Source organism: Ochotona princeps, chromosome 24, assembly GCF_030435755.1.
Source record: "Ochotona princeps isolate mOchPri1 chromosome 24, mOchPri1.hap1, whole genome shotgun sequence".
Taxonomy (NCBI): domain Eukaryota; kingdom Metazoa; phylum Chordata; class Mammalia; order Lagomorpha; family Ochotonidae; genus Ochotona; species Ochotona princeps.
In genome coordinates, this window is record NC_080855.1 from 27,046,993 (window position 1) to 27,073,038 (window position 26,046).

Consider the following 26,046-nt stretch of genomic DNA (forward strand, 5'->3'; position numbering starts at 1 on the left):
CTGCCCACCTTAGGGGCATGCAGGTGGCCACAGAGGAGTCCCCGGCCGTGCTTGGAGAGTGGTGGGGCGCTGAAAGCTGATACGAAGTGGGTCCTAAGTAAACGCCTTCTAGATCACTCTTCGTGTCCTAAGGGATCTCCCTGCATTATCAGTCGTGGGAAAAAGGGGTTGTGGGCAGCAGCATGCAGTCTCCAAGATGCTCGCATCCCAGAGCTCCGCCCACCCACAGAGGGCCCCGCCCCCAGAGGAGAGGGCTCCAAGGAAGTGGGTGCAGTGTGATGTGTGCGCCTGGAGCATGTTCACACCTCACACGATGTGGAGATGGACCAGTATGCAGATCAAGCACTATGGAGTTTTCATATGAATATGAAGGAATAAAAATATTGGAAACCTTGAAAACTGTAGAAGATAAATAAAGCTGTCTGTTTTCCTTTTTTTTTTTACATGAAAATATAGAAACAAATCTAGAATTTCAGTATTAATAATTAACTCACATACATGCTGGAAGAAAATGTACGTTCATTTTTCATTCTTTAATAGCTGAGAGTGGAGAAATCTTTCTAAGCAAACAAGGACATTTGTAGGACTACTTATAACAAAACAAGGACCCAGCACTGTGGCATAGCAGATAAAGGTCCCAATGGTGATGCGGCGTTCTATTTGGGAGCCAGTTCATGTCCCCACTGCTCCACTTCCAATCCAGTTTCCTGATAATGGCCTGGGAATAACAGCGGAAGATGTCCCAAATGTTTGTGCCTCTGCCACCTATATGGGAATCCTGCATGAAGCTACTGGCTCCCGGCTTCAGCCTGGCCTAGCCCTGGTCACTTTGGCCATTTAGGGAGTGAACCAGCAGATGAAATATGTCTCTCACTCTTTCTCTTTCTGTACCTCTGAATTTTAAATAAAAAATTTTTTTTCTTAAGACTTACTTATTTTTATTGCAAAGTCAGATAAAGAGAGAGAGAAGGAGACAGAGAAAAAAAAAATATCTTCCATCCGATGTTTCACTCCACAAGTGACCGAAACAGCCGGTGCTGCGCCGATCAGGAGCCAGGAGCTCTTCTGGGTCTCCCACGTGGGTGCAGGGTCCCAAGATTTTGGGCCGTCCTTGACTACTTTCCCAGGCCACAGGCAGGGAGCTGGATGGGAAGTGGGGCTGCTAGGATTAGAACCAGTGCCCATATGGGATCCCGGCGCGTTCAAGGCGAGAACTTAAACCACTAGGCCACCGTGCTGGGCCCTCAAATAAAATTTATTTATTTTTCAAGCCATGGCTTTGGGGTCAGCATTGTGGTCCAGCAGGTTAAACTGCTGCGTGTGACTGACGTACCATGTGGGCTGCAGTTCAAGTGCTGGCTGTTCCATTTCTCGTCAGCTTCTCATCCCAACTCCCTGCTAAAGTACCTGTAAAAGCAGCATAAGTTGCCCCAAGTACCTGCCGCTCACATGTGGAATCCCAGCTTGAAGCTCCCAGCTTCAGTCTGGCCAAGTCTTGACTCTTACATCTAAGGAATAAACTTCCAGATTAAAGATCATTTTTTTTGTCTATTCTTCCCTTTTTCCTTTCCTCTTTTCCTCCTTCCTGCCTTCTAACTTTCAAATAAATAAAAGCAAAACAAAAACCCTGGAAACGGGCTTCATGGTGCACTAGTGAAGTTCGCGTTGTATATCAGAGTGTACTAGTTCAAGTTCTGGCTGCTGCGCTTCCGACCCAGCTTCCTGGGAATACGTTTTAGAAGACAGCAGAGGATGGCTCAAGTGCTTGGAACCCTGCCACTCACGGGGGAGACCTGGATAGAGTTCCTGGATCTTGCATCCCGCCTGACCCTGGCTTACATGTTTAAAAAGAAAAATAGACTTTTAAAAACAATTGACAATAACCAAATTTTAGAAACATTCACCAGCTGGAAAAAAAAAATGTGTACCACCTCAAACAAAAGGCTAATTTCCTTTATATGCCAAGAGTGCTTACAAATTAATAAGAAATGATCAATCCTGTCCAAAAATGAGCAAACGTGCTCAGCAGTTGACTTGAGAAATGCACAGCTCTCCTCGGCAGTGAAATGTGCTGTTCGATTTTACCCGGTGTTGGCAGGGTGTGCGTGCTGTTGGCAGGAGCTTCGGTTGGTGAGGCTTTTTGCTAGGAAGGATCTCAATGTCTATTGAAGCAAAATGAATCGTGCAGCCCCTCTGGGCGCCGTGAGTCTCTGGTAGAACTTTTTTTTCCAGCGGACTCACACGCAAGGTTATGCAGCCATATCTGTGCTGTGATCATATAAGACGTGTGTAAGAGGAAAAAAAAAAGCTGTTACTGTTAGATATCTGTAGAAACTGGGTGAAGTTATGTAATAAGGATGTGGGAGAGCAGTGCAAGGGTACATCAGAAAATTCATGGGAAAATAGCATAGAGAGATGCTCATTTTGACACCAGTTTGAAGTCCATGTGTAGTTTCTGACAGTCCCCATTTTCCACAAACTTTTGAAAGTACCCACACCTGCAGTGTACAGGAGCGTGTGTGTGTGTGTGTGCGTGCGTGCTGTGACTTGGCTAGCACTGGCAGGAAAGAGTTCACATCCTACCCTGGTGATGGATCCTCTAGTGTCACATGATGGTGCATTGCATGTTCGTTTCCATCTCGCTGTCCTAGTAAGTGTCAGCCCATTTCATGTGAGTTTCCATCTCACTATCCCATCATATGCTACTGTAAGCACACTGTAGTACATTATGTTACTTATTCCCTTGTATTTCTGTACAGGCAGAAGCATTTTAGAAAGATACAAAAGAACTCCATCCATGGCAGAGAAAGAATTTGCAGTGTTCCCATACTGTTTGATTTCTTTTAACTCAGAGCACATTGATTGAAACACGTGAAAGTTTTAGCAGAGCTTTGCTGTAGGTGATGGAAATTCAGATGATTTCTTTTAAAACTGCGACTTATACTTTTCTAGGGTCCCGGGTTTGTTTCTAGGAGAACGCATTCGTTATATTCCTATAATGCAAAAATAATGCCCTTATTTTTAGAGCTGCTCTGTAGCTCAGGAGGAAGGAATGCTGTTTACTGCCCAGGGAATTCGTGTAGAGATCACGGGAAACATAAACATGTGGGCGGCAGACTGGGGCGCTGAGACCTGCCGCTGCATCTGCATTGCACCGTGGAGGAGACGAGCAGCTGACACGTCTGGTTAGGACAGCCTTTATTCCCCCCCCCCCCCCAGCCCCTTCCTCATGTCAGCACAATGCAAGCGCATCAAAAACAATGAGAGCATGATGGTGCTGAGTGCAAAACAGTGCTGGTTGTTTTCGCTTTCCTATCTGGCATCTCCAGAGCACAGTGCCTTTGGGGTAGGACTCTTCCCTAGCTCCCCACACATAACCCTGCAGGGTGCGCCCTACGAAGTCAGGGCATGCTTGACAGGTGAGCAGTCCCCACAGCACCTCCAGGGCATAGGGAGCACCGCCCATGGCATGCCCACCACCCACTGGGTCGCAGCCAAGATAGCCGATGGGAGCAGCCCAGGGGCTCACGCTGTGTCTCCCTTGGTTACCAAGATGACCAATTGGCTTTCATTCTCTTCGCAGAAAACTGCAAGAGACACAGATGTCAACCACTTCAAAGCTGGAGGAAGCGGAACATAAAGTTCAGACTCTGCAAACAGGTTTGCTAATTTCCATCCCAGTGAAGGCCACTGCAGGAAAACCCAAGGGGCAGCCTGGGGTCAGCTTCCTGATGCATATCGGTCCACTGTGCTGCTACCTGCTGGCTGAGGTCTGGGCAGGGACCCCTCAGCTGGCACCACGGCTGTTCTATCTGACTTCATTAGTCACTGACATTGAGTCGTTAATGCAGAGGTGGGAGGATCCAAATTCCATTTTCATCCCTTCCTGCTCTTTTTCCAACAAACACGTCTGAACCACCAGACTGTCAAAGGCTGACATTTCATTTGCAACAATAATGGGCAAAAAAAAACTTATTTCTACCCTAAGTGAAGTGAAGAACAGTAATAGCAAACCTTTCAAATTTAAGACACTCAAAAAGGTTATGCTAAAGTGGGTATAGTTTCTCCCAACTTTTTTTTATTTAAAAGGGAAGCAGCAACCGGGTATGTCAGTTAAAGCTGGGAGAGACATGGGAAGAGTTCCAGCTCCAAGTTCAAACACAGATGCTGGAGCAGGAGGCAGTAGTCTCCCCACACTGACCAGGCAAAGGGGTCATCCCCAGAGACTAGTCCAGGCCACCCGCAGGTCCATGACAACCGAGCAGGCAGGGACAGGAGCAGGCAGTTCACAGAAGACGGACACCAGCTCACACACGCATGAAAACATGCAAACCATTGTGAGCAGCTGAGGGAGAGAGACTTGATGTTAGCAGGGGTTGGTTTTGCCTGCTGGAACCCAGTATTGGTGAGGACACAGAAGAGGGGTCACACTCAGAGTGGCTGATGGTGAAAAGGAGGCCCCCACAGGCTCACCCCACTCCGAGGTGCCTGGGCCCTCCATGCTACACTGCTAAGGGAAGCTGACAGGTGGCAGTCAGGAGTCAGCTGTCATATCTACGGAGGGAAAGAAGACAAACACACACACACACACACACACACACGCACGCATGGGTCACCCAGTATCAGTCGTACATCATGAAAAGCACTACCATGTGAGGCGAGTTCGTCCATGTGCAAGACCACACAGCACTCGCCTTGCACAACTCTGGGTGCAACAGCCAGCCATTCCACATGGCCTCTCAGCACGGCGTGCTTTCCCAGTGATGGCGAGGAGAAACAGGAGAACAGTTAGGAAATACCTTACCATGTAACAAAGTCATTGCCATCATCCAGCACTTGCCTCGCTGTACTCCTCCACCCCGGGCAATGCAGTGGGCTGCCCAGGCCCCCAGAGTTTTTGAGCCCCGTGATGCTCTTAAAGGACTACCACCCTACGTGTGATTGAAACACCGTTATGCATGGCATGAGCATGTGTGTAGTTGGGTGTGGAAGGTTTTTCATAATAAAAAATTGTAGAGCCTCAGGTCTCTGCAGAGCCTTCTCCCCAGGGTGCTGCTTGGGAGGAGCTTGGGTTAGAGGGGTATTTCCTGCTGTCCTTGCCCTTGGCCTCCCCACCTCCTGTCAAAAAAAAAAAAAATCTCGTTGCTTACATCCGGGTTCCCTCTGCCTTTCAGCTCTGGAAAAAACTCGAACAGAATTATTTGACCTGAAAACCAAATATGATGAAGAAACTACTGCAAAGTAAGTCTGCATCCATGTGTGTTGGCTTGGGTCCCGCCTGGCTTTATAGAACAGGACAGGCTGTCGAAGGTCTCAGGCCTGTGTGGACCCAAGCGTTCCCATGGGTAACTAGCATTAGTCTGGCAGCCGCAGGACGTCTTTAGTGCCTGGCTTTCTCCGCTCTGTCCAACCTGTGGCTTTCATCGGAAAGCAGAATCCAGGCACATGGGGAGCTGACTGTCCTGTTGTGAAAAATACCTGCAGGGCCCTGGGCTGGCCTGGCATGGCCCCTCCCGTGCTGTTAGTGGGAGCCACTTGTGTTTCCTGTCATGAGTGGGGCCATGCATGGGGTACAGGTCCGTGGGAGTGCGTGGAGAGAATGAAAAACCTGCTCAATTAAGAGATGAGCAGGTGTCCCCGGAGCCTCTTCTACACCTTGTCTTGTGCCCAGCTCAAGGTGAGTCTTGATGGCCCAGTTGGGGGACAGGCCTCTGGCATCCAGCCGCCGATTCTAGGATAGGGGGGACAGGCACCTGTGTCAGCAGCCAGTTTAGAAAAGAAACTGCAAGCTGAAGGCACTGAATCCCGTGGTGAGGCCCCACTGATAGCGACCAGTCGCAGCCGGGTGTCAGCTGGGACGGCAGGCTGCCCGTGCCGGGGACAGCGGCAGTGAAGTTTTCCGTGTGTAGGCTTGAAGCGCAATGTAATTAGCCTTTATGCGCAGAACAAGGCCGCATTGATGAATACAGCTGGTCTTTGTTTTGTCCTGTCATTGCGAGTGGGAGGTAAAAGTGTTGTTCTTCATGTTTATTAATGCAAGATTCCTTAGACAAATGGCAAGCACAGTTTCATATTTGCTGGAACATGATGGGGTGGGGTGGGCTGAGGGAGGGGTGGGCTGGGGGAGTTGCCCAAACAGTTGTTGTGTAAGGGGATTGCAGGGTTTCAGATTATAACCATTTCTGGGTCAAATAAATGAATGATTTCTGCCTGCTTTTCCGGTCAACTGGTCACCCTTAGTCCTGAGTCTGCCCACTCCCTCTTAGCAAATAGAGATTTTTCCCACCTGGAGTCACTTTCCCTTGGCGAGAGAAGGAAAACAAAGTGGTGTCAGTTTTTTGCATGGAACCAGCTCCCCGGGCTGGCCTTGGATGTCGCAGCTCCTTGGCCCCCAGAGAAACCACTGCGCTGCCCAGGGTACCCACCCCTCCTGCCTGTCCCTGCAGAAGTTCAAGCTGGTTCAGATTCAGGTCACTGCCACTTGCCCTCCCAGCCAGGGGCTTCTGGGCCAAAGTGCGAGAATTCCCATTTTTGTTGCTGAAGTCCATGGCCACCTCTTTGCTCTGGCCCTGTGCATCTGAGCTGGAAAAGACACGCCGGCTGTTATTCGCGCAGTCAGCTCCTTGCATTCCTTCAAGCGTGTGGGCCGAGGCTGTGAGCTCTGAGGAAAGCAAATATTGAATCGCACCGAATATTGCATGTTTTATGGCTAATGAGAGTCTGACGAGAATTTGTGCTTCCCAAACCAATCCCGCCGGTAAAATTCATCTTTCTTAACGTTACTTCATATGGTCAGCATGCCTGGCCTGTATGCTTGGGTTTTTTTTTGGTTGGTTGGTTGGTTGGTTGGTTTGTTGGTTTTTGTTTTTTTTTTTTCAAAGACCACAATTGCATACATATATACTTAGGTCATGCATTACAAAAACAACTTGTATGAAGAACTTCACTTGGGTTAAAATTTTATTTTCTTTTTAGATATATGGTACTTGTTGTATAGATCACATTCCCTTCACTGACTCAGCTCAGCGCTTGATTCAAGTTGTTCAGAGGAGCTTGCTTTGTGTCACAGGCACTGGGAACTTCTCATCCTGGCAGAGGGACCTAAGACAGGGTTCAAAAAATCAATGCTGCCAGTAGCTGTCCACGTGGCATTGATGCATTCCAGACAGGCTGCCCTGGACAGTACCCCACTGTTTTCTTTCTCTCTCTTTTTTTAAAGATTTATTTATTTTTATTAGACAGATTTACAGAGAGAAGGAGAAAGATCTTCTATCCATTGGTTCACTTAATGAATAGCCACAATAGCCAATAGCTATTCACAACAGCTGAGCCAATGTGAAGCCAAGAGCTTCTTCCAGGTCTCCCACACAACTGCAGGGTTCCGAGTCTTAGGGCCATCCTCTACTGCTTTCCCAGGCCACAGCATGGGGGCTGGATGGGAAGTGGAGCGGTCGGAACACCCAGCTGGCACCCCTATAGGATGCAAGCACTTGTCAGCAGAGGTGCTCAGGGTGTACATGGGAAATCAAGGTCATCCTGGTTACACACAGGGTCAGACCCACGCCTCGTCTTCTGAGCTTGCCACCCAGAGCTCTTTGTCCTCCACCGTGATGGCCTCACCAGTCCCCCTCACATGGGACTTCATTGTAAAACTGTCACTTGTGAGAGGGCTGACTAGGGGGCAGCAGGGTGCTTGGAAGGGTTTCTCTCTCCTCTTTCCTGTCCCCAGAAGCCCTCAGTGGAAGTGGGTATTTCATAAAGTTCATGAAAGACACCAGTGTTGTGGCAAAGCTGGTAAAGCTCCCGCCAAGATGCCAGCATCCCATATGGGTGCCGGTTCATATCCCGGCTACCCTACTTCCCATTCTACTACCTGCTAATATGCTGCCTGGGAAAGCAGCAGAGGATGGCTCAAGTGCTTTGGCTTCTGACTCTTGAACTTCATTGGAAGATCTCTCTCTCTTTCCCTCTCTCTATTTGAAATAAATCCTTCTTAAAAATTAAAAATAATTTTTAAAAAAATTTATGGAGAAAGTAGAATGAAATGGTCCACTTGTCTTGGTGCAAAAACACTGTAAAATCCGCACGAATGCTTTCATGACCTGCACGACCCATGAGGATAGTGAAGACCCCTTGTGCCCACCCTCCCAGGTCCATTTCTGTCTCTTTGTTTCTTGGGTAAGGAAATGGGGCCAGGGCGCCCAGGTGACTGAGTCTGAGAGCCACCCCACTGCTCCACTCATTGCAGTCCATAGGGCAGCATGCTTCCCTGTGTTGAGTTTGGAAAGTCCTGCTTGAGCGCCCTAGACTAGCCTTCCTGCTGTACCCTAAGAATATGGAGTTTTCTATTTCCTTGGATCTTTTTTGTTGAGTCATGAATTTCCAGAATGGAATGGCACTGGGGGTTTTCTGTAATTACCCTGGGCAGATGGATTTCCCTAAAAATAGAGGCGCAGCTTCCAGGGGTGGTGGACTTGCACAGAGAACCTAATGCCATTCTTACACATGGGGGCACCCCACATCACCCTTGGAGGGAAGCCCAACGGCATCTTTTGCCCACATCATGTCTCCAAGACCTGTAGGTTTGGTCTAGTTCCTGACCTTTTCCACCCCATTCTGAGGATCTCTACTTCACCCCTAAAGTTCAGTGCCTTGAGTGAGCCCCTTCCCACTAACCCAGAGGCTGTCCTTGGCATTTGCTTGCGACCTCCTCCAGACAGAACACCCTCTCCAACCACCAATTTGCACGCTTCCAAATCCGGATGGAAGTTCCTCCGTGTGTCCTGTACCTTAGCCCTAACCCTCTGCCCCGGCCCTGGGGAGTGACAAAGTGTGGCCTCCCTCCTTGAGTCTTTGTGGAGGAGCTGGCAGGTGTGGTAGTCCTGCCCCATGTCCAGGAGGTCAGAGGTGCAGCGTGCACACAGACAAGGACACACAGGAGTATCTAGAGGTACTGCGTATGTACCTGTGTGGATCAGAGGGCATCCAGAAGGTCCTGAGAAATCAAAAGATGAATTCGTTTTTTGCTACAGTAAGCTTGTGAAATCTAGTTTGTGCCATGTGGGGTCTGCAGAATGTTCATGTAAGATACATATTATGAAAAATGACTGCATATATTTCAAACAGGGTGTTCTATAGTTCTTTGGAGGAACTTTTTTAGTTGTTAAAATTAAACAGATATAGAAATTGTGCGTGTATGTGTATATTTAGGGGGAATTGGCTGCTGTTCTGTGGCTTTTTTTTTTTTAACTTTAAGGCAGTACTTCAAAAATTTTGTGTTCCAAAATAAACTGGCCATTTAACTCCCTTTCTCTTTTTTAAAGAGAGAGAGGAGACACAGAGAGATATTCCATCTACTGACTTACTTCTAAAAGGTCACAACGGCCAGGACTGAGCCAGGCCAAAGCCCAGAGCTGCATTCAAGACCATTATGTGGCTGAGTGGCAGAAACCCAATACTTTGAGCCATCTTTGAGGACCTTCTCGGACACATTAGCAAGAAGTTGGATTGGAAGTGGAGTAACCACAACTCCAACTTTAACTCCCGTGTGGGATGTCAGTGTCACAAGTGGCAGCTTAACCCATTGCACCACAACACTGGCCCTGTTAACTCCATTTTCCCTGGAGCTTTCTCAGGTCTGGTGTGATCACACACAGGACTCTCATTCATCCAGCCTCCTGTGGAAAGGCCATCGCGTGTAGATGTGCACCCAGGGCTGGCAGCACAGCGTTAGGTCACATACCTTCCTGCCCTCCCCGCACCCACCCCAGGCTGTGGGCTGCAGGAGGATCCTCAGTGGGTCTCTGCACCTGCCTAGCACTAGCTGATACAGCAGTAGAAGCCTTCACTGTGAGCAGGACAGGTGCTAGAGAACAAACTGAAGAGCCAGCCAGTCGCCAGGAGCCACAGGAACAAAGGAGGAAGATGAGGGCCTAGCCTGCAGCATCCACACCCCCTCCGGCCCCAGGGAAACTCCTCAGCCATGCAGTTCTGACTCACCACAGGGAGTGGAAGCACACAAAGGGCCCAGGCCATGCAGCTCCCCAGGACCCAGCACACCTGCCTCAGAGGTGGTGGAGAACACAAGGGACTCGCCTGCCATTAACCGGGTCCTGCCAAGGTCCTTGGCAAGAGTATCATGGTGGCTGGTAGATACAGAAACTTACCTTCCCATGAAACCTTCCCGCATCAGTGGAGACAGATTCCTTTTATGTGACTATTATTATTATCATTATCATCATCATATGAGCCAGAGAGACAGAAGCACATAAGGAGAGTGAAATCTCTCCCATGTGCTGGCTCAGTCCCCAAATGCCCACAGCAGCCAGAGCTAGATCAGGAACCCAGTGCACCTTCCAGGTTTCCCACGTGGGCAGTCAGGGGCCTGAACACTTGCGCCATCACTGCTGCATCCCTGACTGTGCACCTGCAGGAAGCTGGGTCAGAAGCAGAGGTCTGCAGGGCCTGCCCTGGTGCATTTAGAAAGTACTGGTTTCCTCCCTCCTGGACAAGGCCTGTCTGCACTCAGAAAAACCTTGCCAAGCCCGAGGGGAGATTGGTGGGGGGTGGGAGGTTGGGCAGCTTCAGGTGCAGGGGAGACCAGAAGTTCTATCCCAACAGCATCTTGGAGCAGTTGGTGCCTTCAGAGCTGTGCCTGGGAGAACCAATTCCAGAGGAAAACATAGCCGCCCAGCCACAGAAATGTGGAAGCCACCCTTTCACAGGACCCAGGTTTTAAAGCGAGAACAAGCTGTGAAGCGGTTGCCACCACTGACCGAGACACTGTGGTGTGTCACAATCCACCAGGGAGGATCGGGAGGCTCTCGGGGCTGGGTGTGAAACAAGCAAGGGGAACAGCCCTCCAGCTGGGCCACCAGCACACTTCCTGGAGGAAGCAGCCTGGAGAATAGAAAGGTCCCTCTAGGAGAGCCAGAGCCTGGCCCTTCCATCGACTGTATTGATTTCTCTTGCAACCTCTTTGCCCTACCATTGTCTTCCCCGGGGTGCTAAGGAATGGCTGTGATTGCCCGAGAGACAGTGGGGTGTCTCAGCTTCCCCACCCCCACCATGGCAGCCACCGCTCAGCCAGAGCCTGCAGGATGAATTTTTAATACAGAACTTTATAGCTTCGCTCTCACAGCCCTGATTTAATGCCCTGATGAGCAGGGGACCCGGGGCATCAACATCAGTGAGAATTAACCCCCACATGACCAGGCTGGTGTCCCTCTTGATTTCCCTGCAGCTGTAACCCTAAGGAGTCTGGAGACAAAATTAACAACATATAGCATCTGAAGTGCTATCAAAATAGCCCTGGAGCACGGAAGCACAGCAGATGCTCTCAAAATTTTTCTTCATGGTGTATATTCTTTTACCTTTTCCCTTACTCTTGTAAGTTGGCCTTTTTTTTTTATTATTTTGAGGTGCTGATCTGCTCTTCCTACTCTTAAAAAAAAGTAAAAAGGCTTTGTGATCTTTAGAATTGACAGACTATATAAACTACCAGTTTCCCTGGAAAGTCCACATGGAATTGTAAATCCAGAATAGTGTGGAACAGCAGGAAAGGAAGCCGTCAGGTTCGGTGGCCAGGACTATTTGTAGGCATACGGCTGATTCCGATCACTTTCTCATTCTTGAAGTTTTCAAAATTGAGAAGGAAAGCTATATATAAGTTGCTTCTGTATATAGCAGCTCTGTTTTACAATTCAAACATAATGATATGGGTATACATGCAGGGGGTGCGAATGCGTGCTTTCTGATTCAGCTGCACCCCTGTACTTCATCTCCTCCCAAAAACTGACTCTTCCCCTCACCCTACACCCAGGAATTCCAGTCCTTCCCCAGGCTCACACACTCCTGAACTGAAACCTGCTGGCAGAACCTTTATGTGAAGTGGAAGGGGGCTCTGGCACCCTTGATTCCGGGCACTACACATGGAGTTCACAAAGATCATTTTGGGAGTTCTTGAATTTGGGCCTAGAGGGGGGAAAAAAAGTCTGGTTTTACTAGCAGAAAGTAGCATTTCTTTTCATTGCAAATGAAGTCAGCAAGTCTGATGCCTATGCCCTGTGCAGCTGTCACCAGTGGTTGTTGGGGATCCTGCCACTTCACACTGCAGGTGCCACAGTTGTGGCATGTGCTGCTTCTGTCCACCGAGGCCTTAAACCGTCCGCTGTTCTGAGCCCCATCATAAGATGTTTCTCATAGTCACCCCCGAGTTGTTAACTCTGCTGCCAGTCTGGTGTTTACTCTGCCATAAGCACCCTTGAACACAGTCGTCTTCCTTGGTAAACAGACATGCTGGAAACGTTGCCTTGAAAAGCAGTCCCTGTTCCTAGACCGATGGAGGAGACAATGGCACAGAAAGGGTTAGGCAGCTTCAAGTTGAAAGTAGCTTGTGGGGGACCACCAGACCCTCTGCATTCTGTGCCCCCACTTGCCCTCAGCTTCCAGTTGCAACTCTGCCCCTGTTGTTGACCTTCTGGTCTGAAGGCAACAATGGAAGGGCAGGTGTAGTGGAAGCCACTGGTCCCTGCTGACTCTGCTCAGCCTGGGGCTGCATAAACCCTTCTCCTGCCAGCCACCCAGACTCCAAGGTTCCTAAGCAGGCCTCCACTGGGATGAGCAGACTGCCGCGGGGTAGGCCTTTTAGGTCTGGCCACCAATAGCATGAATGGAACCTAGGCCATAGATTTAGGTAAACCTGGGTAGAGCTGGCATCAGTGAAAATCCAGGGCTGGTGTCAGTAGCAAACAGAAGACCTTGGCAGGGCTTCAGTCCAAACTCGTAAACATTTTCTTTCATAAGAATGAAGACAGTTCAGGCATTGTGGCGCTGTGGGTTAGGCTGCAGTTAGAATCCCTTGTTTCATTTTGTAGTGCCTAGTGCATTCTGGGAGGCCACAGGTGATGGCTCAAGTGCTTGGGGCTCTGCCACCCTCATGTGCAGACCCAGATGGAGTCCTGGCTCCCTGGTTTTGGCTTGACACAGCACCAGTTGTTAGAGCCATTTGGGGAGTGAACCAGTGAATGGAAGATCGCACTCTTGCATTCTCACTTACTCTTTCTCTCCTTTTCTTTCTTTTTTTTTTTAAAGATTTATTTATTTCATTACAAAGTCAGATATACAGAGAGGAGAGACAGAGAGAGGAAGATCTTCCATCCGGTGTTTCACTCCCCAAGTGAGCCGCAACGGCCGGTGCTGCGCCGATCCGAAGCCGGGAACCAGGAGCTGCTTCTGGGTCTCCCACACGGGTGCAGGGTCCCAAAGCTTTGGGCCGTCCTCGACTGCTTTCCCAGGCCACAAGCAAGGAGCTGGATGGGAAGTGGAGCTGCCGGGATTAGAACCGGCCCCCATATGGGATCCCAGGGCGTTCAAGGAGAGGACTTTAGCCGCTAGGCCACGCTGCCGGGCCCTCTCCTTTTCTTTCAAAGAAGTTTTAAAAATAAAAAAAAAAAGCAGAAAGCAACATGTCAGATAGCCATTAGGAGCTGCATGGTTGTGTCGCATCACTAATTCTCTGCTAAGCAGGAACTGCAGAGTACTGGTTGCACTTGCAGACTTGGGGCAAGCATGTGTGGCACAGTGCTTTCAGACATCACTTGGGATGCCAGCATCCCTTATCAAAGCACCTGCTTCGAGTCCCGGTGACACTGCTAATGTAGCCCCTAGGAAGCTCAAATGATGTAGCACCTGAGTTGAGGCCCTAGCTCCCAGCATCAGCCCCAGCCCGGCCCCAGCATTCGAGGAATAGACCATAGACCAGACAAGACAGTGTGAGAGCTCATTCTTCCCCCCACCCCCTTCCCCCCATAAAATCAATAGATTGTAAAAAGCAATGTGGAAGTCTTCTCTTGAAGCAGCAGGTGCAATCGAACAAGTACCCTCTTACTCCAGCCTTGGTTGAATTTTAAATATTGGATTAAATTGGAGCCTCTTTAGTCCTTCCTGTCACCCTCAGCCTGGGGACCCCAGTGGGAAGAAGCCAGTCTGCGTCCTGGTGGCTGGTCGCCCATCAGCACCTGGTGTAGGGTCTCTTGTGTCGCAGTTTCTCTCCCTTGAGTGTGTGACTCTTTTAAGCCAACTGTACTCCTGTTTGGAATTTGTTGGGCAAACATGAGGGCTTCAAAAAGTTGGGGCAAGTAGAATTAAAAGAAAATGCACGTTGTCTGCGATTGAAGGTCCCTCGCGTGATGTCCCTCCTAATCCCCTCGCAGAGAGAAGGTGTGGGCTGAAGAAGCCAAACCCTGCTTCCAGCAGGCAAGGGTATCCCCCACCATCCTTAACAGGGTCTTCTTCCCGCCCCCCCCCACACCCACTGTGAGCACCCCAAAGCTTGTGGGCGTCAGGCGAGTATTTCTTGGCCCCGGTGCAGGAGCCCCCCTCCCGTCCCCACCCCGCCTACCACTCCATCAGGAGTCGCTGTTGGATGCCCTCAGGTCTTGGTCTGCACTTGAACTGTATTTTGGAGGGCGAAGTTTTCAGAAAAAGAGACTTTTCCAGCAAGAGTGTTGCTGTTTTGGAGCAGTTCCACTGCCCTGTGGAGGGTGTGGTCGCATCCTGTGGCAGTGGGGAGGCCCCACCCCTGCCCGTTCTGCCCTAGGTGGCAGTGCTGTTGGCCCCAAGCCAGTGCCGTCTGGCTGCCCAGGAAAGCATGGGAGCCTGAGGATGGGACTTGACTGACAGCTTTGGTTCCCAATCCAGGAGAAACAGCTTCTCCTCACCAGGCTAGGCAAGAACCTTGGGTGTCTGTTAACACGAATCTCCATGCTTCCCATCAGCTGGATTTCTCTCTGTGTGTTTCCCCATGGCCTAGGACCACCAACACAGTGGGAGTGAGCTGTGATCGTGTCCACATGCCAGGTAGTGGCCCAAGATGTGGGTACAGTTGGAATGAGCCATTATCGTGTCCACATGCTGGGTGGTGGCCTAGGATGTGGACATGGCAGTATTGAGCCATGGTTGTGTCCATGTGCTGAGTGGTAGCTTGGGATTGGACATGGCAGGATTGAGCCTTGATCGTTTCCACATGCTGGGTGGTGACCTGTGATTCTATCCATATTCTGGATGAGAGCTGTTCTCTGCCATTCATTATTTTACCTGTCAGTTAATGCCTCTTTTCACTGGGATTTTGAGTGATTTTCTCTATACAGAGAATTCTGATAGAATTTGTCTGATAAGAATAAGACAAAAATAAGATAGGTACCATCCAGACTTAACATTAATCACCTCTAAATGATCTCAGTCCTAGGAAATGGCCTTACCTTCCTTATCCACTTTCTTATTTTTTTTACTGATTTATTGTCTGGAGTTTATTATAGCATATGGGTTAATACATGTATCTGGTGGTTTTTATTCACTCCTGGTTTTCCCAGTAGTGTTGATGATTCCATTTTCCTGCATTTCATGCTATTTCTATGTGTCTCTGAGCTTCTGTCAGCCTAATGTTCATCTTACTAAATACTATACGGTGTTGATAATGTCTGGTTTTTTTGTTGACAACAGTTGTCTGCTATTGTTTGGGTTTTTTTTTTAACTCTTTAGTATTTTGGTCACCTAATTTTTTCATATGCATCTTGTCATTTCACCAAAAGATATAAATTAACTTGGGAGATAAATTTATCCTTATTTATATTTAATGCAACTGCAAATAAATATCATCATTAGCTTTCTCTGCCAGTAGCATTTTGTAAATTCGATTTTCTATAGATGGAATTTATATGATGTTGTTTTAATTCCCACATGTTTAATATTTATGCCCCTATTATAGATGAGATAGATCTTTTTATTTCATTGTCCAGATATTTATTACTAGTTCTGGGAGTTTATCACTTCCCTGTGTTGCACCAGAAAGCAGGATGCTTTGTTGAGCACAGGGAATTCTTCCCATTGGGTTCTGTATGCATGTGACCATGACACCTGGGAGCACTGATCGGGTGTCCCCTAGGACTGCAGGACACCCGATCCTCCTTTCACTCCCCTGTTCTAAGAAGGAGCGTCTCTATTTCCCCCCAGAGGATGCTGGAGTCTCTTGGTTTTAGGTGTCCAGCCTTTTCTATGTCCCCTAGGGGCCCTGTTTTTCCCCCATTGTCCCATAAACCCCGCTGTGGCCTGGTTTTACAAGTCCGGACAGTTAGACGCCCTGAATGGTGTTAGATTCTCCTTTCTGGGTATTGAGTTCCTGGTGGGACCACCTCTTCAGTCTTACTGCTTTTCATCCCATCTTTTATTTCCTGTATTTTATAGGTCCTCATGATTTAAGACAAGTGCAGGCTTGTTGTGTTTTTATTATTACTGTGTGTTTAGCATTACTGACTTCTCCGTAATGTTCTTGTGCTACGTGGTACACTGCTTAGTGTGTTCTGTTACGTTTCTTTCTGTGAGTGGATGGACCCTGCAGGCTTCATCTGTGATCTCTGATCCTCTGGATCTCTCATGGACTCTCAGAGGTCTGGCCAAGCCACCCAGATGCCCAGCTAAGTGCCCTGAGACTCCCGATTAGCGCAGCCCCCACTCAGCACTGATAACAGGCATGCGCAAGTGCAGAAGCAGTGAGCCCCAGGAAAGCCCAGGAGAGCCCAGGAGGTGACTTTCCTCCTCACCCCATGCTGTTGGGACAGTCCGGCACCATGGTAACGGCCACTGCCCCGCCATAGCACAATCCAGCTTCACCGTGCAGGGCACTCTGCTCCTGTACATTCCAAGGCCAAGTGGACCACCCACCATTGCAGACCATCAGCCTGCTGCTTGGACCAATGCTAACCTCAGAAGTTTATCCTGAGTACCCAGGGCCCTCCTGTAGGTCACACATTGGCAAGCCCCCTACCCTGGCCTCTGAAAAACAACCAGACCCCACCTCATGGCCAGAACTGCAGTGATTGCTGCAGGTTTGGTGGTCAAGGGCAAGGCTGGCTGGCTACGAGGTCACCCATGCCGCAAGTGAGGGACCTGCATAGCCTAACTTTACCCAGCCATGAAGCTCAGGGAGCAGGTCCCCACTGGGAATTCTCCCAACAAACCCAGGAAGCTTGTTTCCATTGCTATCGGTCTGTTTGGTCTTTTGACTTAAAAGTCCTGTGTCAGTCCTCTTCCTCGAAGTCTTAGGACTCAATAAGACCCCGAGAACAGATCCTGGGGGCCAAGTCGGGAGCTGGTTTGGCAGGCTTGGTGGTGACTAAGACACAGCCTACCCCAGGGTCCTGTTTGCACAGTTCAGCTATGTCGCGACAGCCACATCCACTGTTGGCTCGGCTACAAGGGAAAACTTGATGTTTCAATTAACCTTTCTATTTTCTCCCCCCACTGTCTGAAGTAACGTGCACTTCCTTTGTGGTATTTTAGTGATTAGACAGGATGGAGGGGGTTCTTAAAGATTCATGGCCAAATCCAATGATGTCAGAATGCGGGGCAGGGACGGCCTTGCTGGGGCCAGCGAGTCTGGCCCCGTCGGAATTGTTTGTCTAACACTTCACAAGTAGGGTGGGAGCCGCTGAATTATTCATCTTCATCTGAAAAAAGGAAGAAAAAAAGGCACTTAACACTGCCGCCATGCAGACTTTCGGTGCCAGAGGGAGGAAGAGGAGGGCTGCTGTCTCCCCCATGGATGCCTGCAGTGCCTACTCCTGTGGATTCGCTGCCCAGACCAGGGATGAAAACAGACTGCCAAGCAGGGCGGTTAAACAGGAGGGAGCTTTCTCTGAAGCCTTGAAGGCCAGGCTGTGACTGCGCTGGGGAAGGACCAGAAGCAGCCTGTAGTTGGCAAGCCTGGATGGCTTGGTGGGGTAGGCCCAGGAGGTCCCCTTGGCCTTGGCTTTGGCCTTGGGGACAGATGAGGGAGGAAGCTGAGGGGGTAACTACTGTTCAGCAGGAAATCTGCCTTATTCTTTGTCCCAGGTCCTCTGTCACCAAACTTTTTTTTAAGATTTATTTTATTTTTATTTAAATTTAAAAGGCCGAGTTATAGAGAGAGAAGGAAAGACAAAGAGTGAAAGAGACCTTCCAGCCACTGGTTCATTCTCCAAATGGCCTGCATGACTGGAGCTGGGCCAAACCAGAGCCAGAAGCCTAGAACTTCTTCAAAATCTCCCATGCTGGTGCAGGGAGTCAAGTACTTGGGCCAGCCATCCTCTGCTGTTTTACCAGGCCTGAAACAAGGAGCTAGGATCAGAAGTAGAGCAGTCAGGAGTCTAACTAGCACCCCTGTATGAGATCCTGGTGTCACAGGCGGAGGCTTAGCTTACTGCCCTCGTGCCCCACCCATCTTGTTTCTAGGCAAGTGACAGCAGCAGTGGGCCTGACGAGGCTTGATGTCTAACAGGTGATGAAGGATGGAGGGACAAGAAGATGCCATGATTACCTGTGCCAATTTCATCGTCCCTGCAGGCTTTTCCTTAATCCACTTCCTTAATGTTGAATTCCTGACACACACGGAAGGGCAGGCGCCACGGATCCCAGGCCCCTGGCTGCACGTGGCCCCGCCCAGCACATCCCATCTCACCTGCTCCCTGCTTCTGTTTTGCTGGCTGCTGCCTCCACATCCTCCCATTTCAAGTCTAAATGTTGCCGCACGGGACGTGCTCAGCCACAGGACCCTAGAATTGTCCACCTCTGCCTTTCTTAACTGGGCAGCCCAGAATACTGTGAATGGCTCCTTTATTGGAAAGGCAGGGTTACAAAGGGAGAAGGATAAGCAATAAGAGATCATCCATCTTATGGTTCACTCCTCAAATGGCCTCAACTAGTGGCCCAAGCACCTGAGCCATTCTCTAACACTTTCCCAGGTACATTAGCAGGGAGCTGGATCAGAAGTGGAACAACCGGGACTCGAACTAGAGCCCACACGAGATACTGGCACTACAAGAGGAGGGTTAGCTTGCTACTCTACTCCACTGTGCCAGTTCCAAGTGGTTCATTTTCTGAAGTGGCTTGAATCAGGACCCGAGAGAGATGCAAGTGTGGCACTGGGCTAGTTGGCCTTCAAATCTCAGTCCTTTGGTTGATCTCTCTCCCCTAACCCCACCACTGATCTCTTTTTCTTTTCCTTGGAAAAAGGACCATCGCGTGTTTGGCCAAGAGCATCCCAGGTGCCAGAAATCGGTTCTGGCTGGAAGGGAAAGGCTCCAAATCTTGCACAATGGCCATCTGCAGCCCTTTGCCACTGTCAGTGTTCCGGGGTCTTCCCCATGGCCACCTCCTTCTAGGTGACCATCAGTCTGGAGGGTGATGAGGAGAAACCAAAACCCGGTAACTCTTCAGGTTTCCTTCCCACTGTTTCCCTAGTTTAACGCCCCCAGTAGCTCCATCAAGACCCCAGGGCTCTGGCTTTGTGGAAAGAAAGGGACTTTGGCATCGCAGCTGCCCTGGGCACTCCCAGGAGATGTCAAAAGATGCCCATGACTGCGCACAGGTGCTCCTTCAGTTTTGGGATCTTGGGGGTTGCCTGCAGAGTGACCCTGTTTGTGTCACATCTCTTGCCCAAGTGGTAGTCACAGGCTGTTTTGGACCCTGTGGCAGGTTTGGGGCCAGGGAGGAGCCAGACCAGCCTGCCTGCGCTGTCTTGTTGCTGCAGCCTGCGGCTTCTTCTTCGGTCAGCTCAGACCAGAGTTGCTTAACTAACAGTTACCATAACGTTATGCAATTGTCATTTATATTTAATACAATGATCATTTAAAAAAAAATAATGAGCCGAGCTCACTTGCGAGATACAGAGGTGACATCCTGGCCACTTAACAGTCCCTCAGCACTCACTCCCAGCAGAAATTAGAACCACTCTTTTCCGCAGAGGTCGGGCCGTGCCCTGCGCCTCCACCAGGGACGGGTTGGGCTTCTGAGGAAGACACAACTGATCAGGGCCTTGGGGAGGGCAAGGGACAGTCATATGCCTTCAGCCCCTCTCCACACCTGCCAGCAGAAGTGCCCTAACTGTAAGGAGTTATTTGAGTATCACACCCTGAACCCGGCGCCATTTCCTCTTCCTCACAGCTCATGAAATTCGCACCAGTCTAGGCCCTTCCTGCAGGAGCCCAGTCCCATGGACCAAGGGGATTTCTCACCCTAGAGCTGTATGCATTTTTCCCAAGGCTTGCCATCGTCTTATTTTCCAAAGTTTAGGAAAAGGGGCTGCACAAATAGCCCACAGACTCATGTCTTCAAAGTCACATTCGTCGCGTGGCCAAGCAGCCCTGCCAGCCAGGAGCCGGGGGGGTGACTTCCTGTCACCAGCAGTGTAGACCACAGGTAGCACAGGTATTGTACATGTGCAGTCACCCACCCAGTATTTAGTAGATACCTGCTGTGTCCGCTGGAATGGTGGTGGTGGATAAGCAAATGATTTCCTTGATCTCACCCAGACAGAAGTAAAGCACAGTAAAAATACAGCAAGGGGATAGGGCACAGAGCAGACTGCGGGGACCTTTGCAAGGTCTGCTGGGAACGTGGGCAGCATGGAGACCTCGGCTAAGGGAACAGTTCTGGCTGCAGCCAGGGACGAGCATGATAGTCTCAAGGAACAGAGTAGGACTAAAGGATCGCAGCATGCTGTTGACTGAACCGAAGCAGGAACTCACATGACTTGAGCCTTACCGAGGGCTGATGGGCCAGGAGTGCGTGCCAGAGGCAGAGGCTGTGTCATGTGCAATGGGGGTGGGGATCTCAGGGAAGGGCCTGCTGTGATCAGCCACAGCCCCACCACTCCCTGCAGGACATAAGTTCTCGAGCTGTGTACAGGTTGGATTTGAAGCCTGCAGGGAAAGCACACACACAGAAGGAGCAGACAGTGTGCTGCCCTCTGCCCCCCTGCCCTGCACTCCAGGATCCCGTGACCAGAAGGGCACTCCCGGAGGTGCAGGCTGGAGGGGCTACCAAAGGGTCACGTGATAGATTTCGGGTTTCCAGCCAACCCTGCCCTGTCTGCTATAGCTCGCTCTGTGCGCCAGAGCAGGAAATTCTTCTAAAACAGACAGGAACCTCAAGGCCAATTTCATATATAAATATTTATGGCAAAATACTAAATAAAATATTAGCAAATAGAATTCAGGAGCTCGCTCACTGCCTCGCACACCACAGCCAGACAGGGGCGTGCGACCGCCCGCGTCATTTCCCATCGAGGGGCCAAGGAGGGGCCGTCTCCACAGTGGTGTGAGTGCTTCAGAGGCACTTAATGAAATCAATACCCGCCCTGTATTAAAAGTCTTAATAAAATAGGAGCAGTTGGATATTTCATTAACAAAATAAAAGCATCTATATTTAGAGCCAGAACTCAGGCACCTGCTGAGTGGCGAGACAGGAAACGCCCCTGCTGGGCCTTACAGTCAGGCCCCAGACACACATCCCAATGTCATCTTTGTATTGAACATGGTTCTGCAAGCACAGTGCTGTCACCCAAGGGAAGGAACGAAGAAGTATGGAAAAAGGGTCCATGGCGGGGGAGCGGGGGAGCGGGGAGAGCAGCAGACTTGGTGTGGTGAGCATAAGGCCACAGGCCAGCCTTTCCTGTCTCGGAAGGTTGGCCTAGTGCCCAACTTCAGCCTGGCCTCTATCAGCCCTCCACTGAGTCCGATGAACCCCCTCTTGCCTCCTGTACCCCATGCCAAGCAAGCTGGCCTGAGGCTGGCTCATGCTAAATATGATGACCATCGTCACAAGTTAGGCCAGCATGGAGGGGTAGGCGCCACTCAGCCAAACGTCCTGGAGCAGTTTCTAAATGTGTATTTACTTACTTACCTGCAATATATTTGAAAGGGCAAGAGATCTTCTGGTTCTTACACCTATTGGCTTCAACAACCAGGACTGGTCCAGACTGAAGTCAGGAGCCAGCAGTTCTGCCCATGTCTCCAATGTAGGTGGCAGGGGCCCACGTACTGGGACCATCATCTGCTGCCTTCCAGTGTGCATGAGCAGGGAGCCAGATGGGAAGCGGAGAGGCCAGCACTCAGTCCAGTGCTCCAATAATGGGACACAGAGTCCCAAATAGCAGCTTAGCGTGCTGTACCAAAGTGCAGCCCGAGGAGTGTGTGTCTGTTGTTATAACAAGAAGTAATCTGTATGTCTTTTCCTTTTGATTGGCTGTGTGATACTGAGACCACTGGCTTTCCACCCATGTCCGAGGAGAGGCCTGGCCTTCAATGGCCATCCCACACATTCTTTTGCTGCCTGGTCATCTGCAGTGGCCCCAAGTCTGCAGGTGGGGGGTGGCCAACGCCCATGAAGACCCAAGCCTACAGGTGTCAGAGGTCCTCATGTAAAAGGGGAACATTTGCCTGTGACAGTCATCCTCTTTAGCTGGCGCATTGCCCGTAATACAGTGTCAGTGTCCTGAATTCCTCATCAGCCTGTATTGGCTGGAGACTAATGACAAGAAAAAATTGTACAGTCAGTAGTACAGCACTGCAGCATTTTCTTCCTAATACTTCTCCCCTGCGCTTGGCCGAGCACCACGCTGGTGCCAGCCTGCACATGCCAGTGGCTGCCCTCCACACCTTCCCCACAGCCCCGTCACGTGACAGCACCTAGCTGGCTGTAGTCAGTTAGGTTTCTTTTGACCTCTTGAAAAGAATGGCCCCCATAGAGAAATGAGTGACAAGTCCCACAACCAATGCTGGTTCCTTCAGTTTTCCGCTCCTGTGACTGGAGACCACAGCCCCTCTGGGCCCAGCTGTCACCACAATACCCAGTGTCGCATGCTCCCACCTCCAAGAGGCAGAGACCAGGGAGGGACAGACAAGAGCCACACCCTCCCTGGCAGCGCAAGGTGGAGCACCACCACTGCCACAGTTGTTATCACGGTTGTATTTTGGTCGGTTTAGCAGTTGCCTAGTAACCAGAGGTAAACCAGCTTGTAGATGGAAAACTTGACATTCATTTCCAGGGATTGCCGCCGACGGCCAAGAAGGCACCTTCCTGTGTAAATGTTGCCAGTGTTTTTATGAGTGGTGTGACATCCTGGTGCTGCATATTGGGCACCTGAATGAACACATGGCCAGAGCTTTCCCCTGCCTGGGAAGACATCCAGGTGGTTTTGAGGAAACTGCAACCTTCATCCCCACCTCTCCCAACCCTGGCCCCATAAACATAGACAGATCCAGATACCAATTCCCAGCACCCCACCCAACCTCCCACCAAGCAGTGGTCATCTGGCAGCTTCAAGATCAGGCCTCCTGGACACCCTCTGTTTTCTTGGGCTGGGGAGAAGGGAGGCCTGGACCGGGCCCTTGGTCTCTTGTCACAGCAAGTGCCACACTGCCAAGGACAGGAAGTTACATCCAGTAAGACCCCTCCTGCGGCTTCTCCCAAGGGTTCAGGCCCAAGCCCTGGACCAGAAGGTTCTCCTGGTGTGGGGACAGTTGAGAATAGACACCTGGGGTCATCCCATGCCCTCCCTGCCCTTGGCACCAGCCACAGTGTACTTGTTGAGGGGTGCCCACGGCCTCACTTCTCTGTTTGCCTTGGGACCCAGAGAAGGCAAACAATCCCAATGAAAGATGGACTGCAGACCAGCAGTGTGTGCGGCCCAAAAAGACATAGGACAGACGGTCCATGGAGAAAGGGAACAAAGCAATAGAACAGAGGCAAGAGGAGATGCTAGTGAAATGCCAGGACGCCGCCCCTGCCAGTGCAAACAAGAAGTATGCAGAGTCAAGTGGCTAAGGAGCAAAATAGGAGGGGCTACGGTGTGGGTGCAGCCAAGCCCTAGTCAAAGCCAGTGAAGAACCTTCCCGAAGGCAGCAGAAAGTATCAAAGAATAAACTGCCCAAGAAAGGTGGGGTGGTGAGGAGGAGGCCAGAAGGAAGCAGGCCAGCAGCATCCCAGTAACTGGGAGAGTGTGGACGGAAGCCAACTGGGCCAAGGGATGGGCCAATCAGTGGGCTCACTGAAGCCCAGGCAGAGTGTGTGTGTGTGTGTGTGTGTGTGTGTGTGTGTGTGTGTGTGTATGTGTGTGTGTGTGTGTGTGTTCGGGGGTGGGGGCAGTCCTGAGGCCACAGCCCTGGATGCCAGCTCAGTCTCTTGGCTCACTCAGACTATTCCCCAGCCACCGGGTGTGTAGTCAGCCTCGCCCCAGGTACACGGGTGCTGCATCTGAAACACTGGAGAGATAGCAGGGACTGGGGTCTGCATTGTGGCACAGCAGATTAAGCCCATGGGTGCAGGTACAAGTCCCAGCTACTGTGCTAACACAGTGCATCTCCTTGCTAATGACCTGGGAAAGCAGCAGAGGATGAACCAAGTATATGAACCCCTGCCACCCATGTGGCAGACCCAGATGAAGCTCCTGGCTGCTAGCTTCAGCCTCACCTAGACCTGGCTATTGCAGCCCTCAAGGAATCCAGAAGGCAGGGAAAATAGCCTGTGTCCCTAATGCAAACTGACGGCAGCAGCAGCATTCCTGGAACAAGTGCTGGAGTGAATAAATGACACCAGGAGCTGGGTGTGCACATAGACTTGGTGAATGCATGACGAGTTCAGAAGAGAGTGAACCTGTGGTTGCATTTTGTATCCCATGCAGGTCATTTACTGAGACCAGCATGTAGTCAAGGGCAGCCATGCTCTATGTCCATCCGTGTCCCCTTCCTGTTATGTTTGAGACCCTGCACACTTTCAGGGACCATTACTTTTACCCTTTGCAGCTCTTGTGTTGCTTTAAGATCCAGAAGGCTTACATTTGAAATTATTTTCTGCAATGCCACCCCTTCCCACCTACCCAGCAGGGGCCCACACTGGGTTATTTATCTTACGGGGACACAGCTTTCTCCATGAAGCCATCCCAAAAATAGCTTCGTTTAACCAGGCCATTTGACAGGCTGCCAGGGACTGCAATAGACGGATACAATGAGCCTTGAACCTAAGCGCCAGGTGTCCGTTTCGTCATTCAGACCTGCTGGAGGCTGATAAGCTTGCCTAGAACCACAGAGTGCAGTGAAAGGCTGGAGAGACCAGGAAGGAGCAGAGGGTGGGCTGGTGGCTAAGCCCCCCACCATCTGCACATGCACAGGGGTCTCAAGCTATCACATTCTCTCTGTTCCCCATGGTGTTCAAGCATTGTCACCAAACCCTATCCTGCAGAGGATGAGGCTGTGACTTGCCAGGTGGCTTTTGGAGACTGGCCACACCTGCAGGACACTGGGCAGTTAGTCCTCTCGTCCCTCTCCTGGGTGCTGGGACCAAGCATTTGCCCTCTGGTGCTTTCCCAACCAGGTAGAGCAAGACTGAGCACCATGAACCATGTGGTTCACACTGGACTACAGCCCCAACTTTTTCTGCTCGGCCTCTCCCCCGCCACACCCACTGCCCTCCCCTGGTCCCCCAGTCCTGGTATGGCCTCCACTGTCAGGAGCTTTCCGCCAGCCACCCTCGGAGGCTCCCCCCAGCAGACTTCAAAACCTGTGCACCTGTCACCTGCTTCCCTCCCCTACAGAAAATTCCTCTCTCTCCTTCAGTCCCTTCTCTGTGCCCAGAGCCTCCACTTGGAGCTCTCTTGGCCACACACTATAGCTCCAACTCCCAGAGGAGCCAGGAGGAGGAAGCAAGCACCGTCCCCACCATCTGGGCCCAGCTCCTGCTGAGGGGCAGCGCTGACCCCTACTGGGTCCTGCCTGCACACGGACGTTGCCAGAAGCCCGCGTGCCAGGTGCCCCTGGAGCCTGCCTCATTGGCAACTAACCCACTCTCTCCTTCTCGCCTCCCCAGGGCCGACGAGATCGAGATGATCATGACTGACCTCGAAAGAGCCAACCAGGTAGGATGTCCATGCACCCTACCATACCCCTGCTGCCATTGGTATGTCGAGTGCTTGTCACCCCACCTGTCCGCATCAGTGCCTTATCCACGTGGAAGACCTATGTGGATGAAGACACTGTCTCAGTATCTCCAACAGCCCACGTGGCCACACACTGAACGAGGGTCTCTTTGTTGTCATCCAACTCTTAACATCCATCTCTGCTCCCAGCCCCACCACACAAAGCTCTATAGCAGATAGCTTGTTCTAGAAAATTCTGTCATGCTCCCCCCCACACACACAGTGCTTTGGCAAAGATTCTCACTGACCACCCTGCTCCT

The 26,046-nt window shown here is 50.7% G+C and overlaps 1 protein-coding gene across 10 annotated transcripts in view; it reads left to right on the forward strand.

Annotated features, from left to right (window-relative positions):
• The window catches only part of CUX1 (cut like homeobox 1), a 298,816-nt gene that overhangs the window by 191,191 nt on the left and 81,579 nt on the right, over positions 1 to 26,046 (forward strand). For all 10 annotated transcript variants that reach the window (XM_058681024.1, XM_058681025.1, XM_058681026.1 and 7 more), the window contains exons 7-9: positions 3,584 to 3,660; positions 5,175 to 5,241; positions 25,678 to 25,726. In XM_058681024.1, the coding sequence (XP_058537007.1) occupies positions 3,584 to 3,660; positions 5,175 to 5,241; positions 25,678 to 25,726 (193 nt within the window). The remainder of the gene's footprint in view (positions 1 to 3,583; positions 3,661 to 5,174; positions 5,242 to 25,677; positions 25,727 to 26,046) is intronic.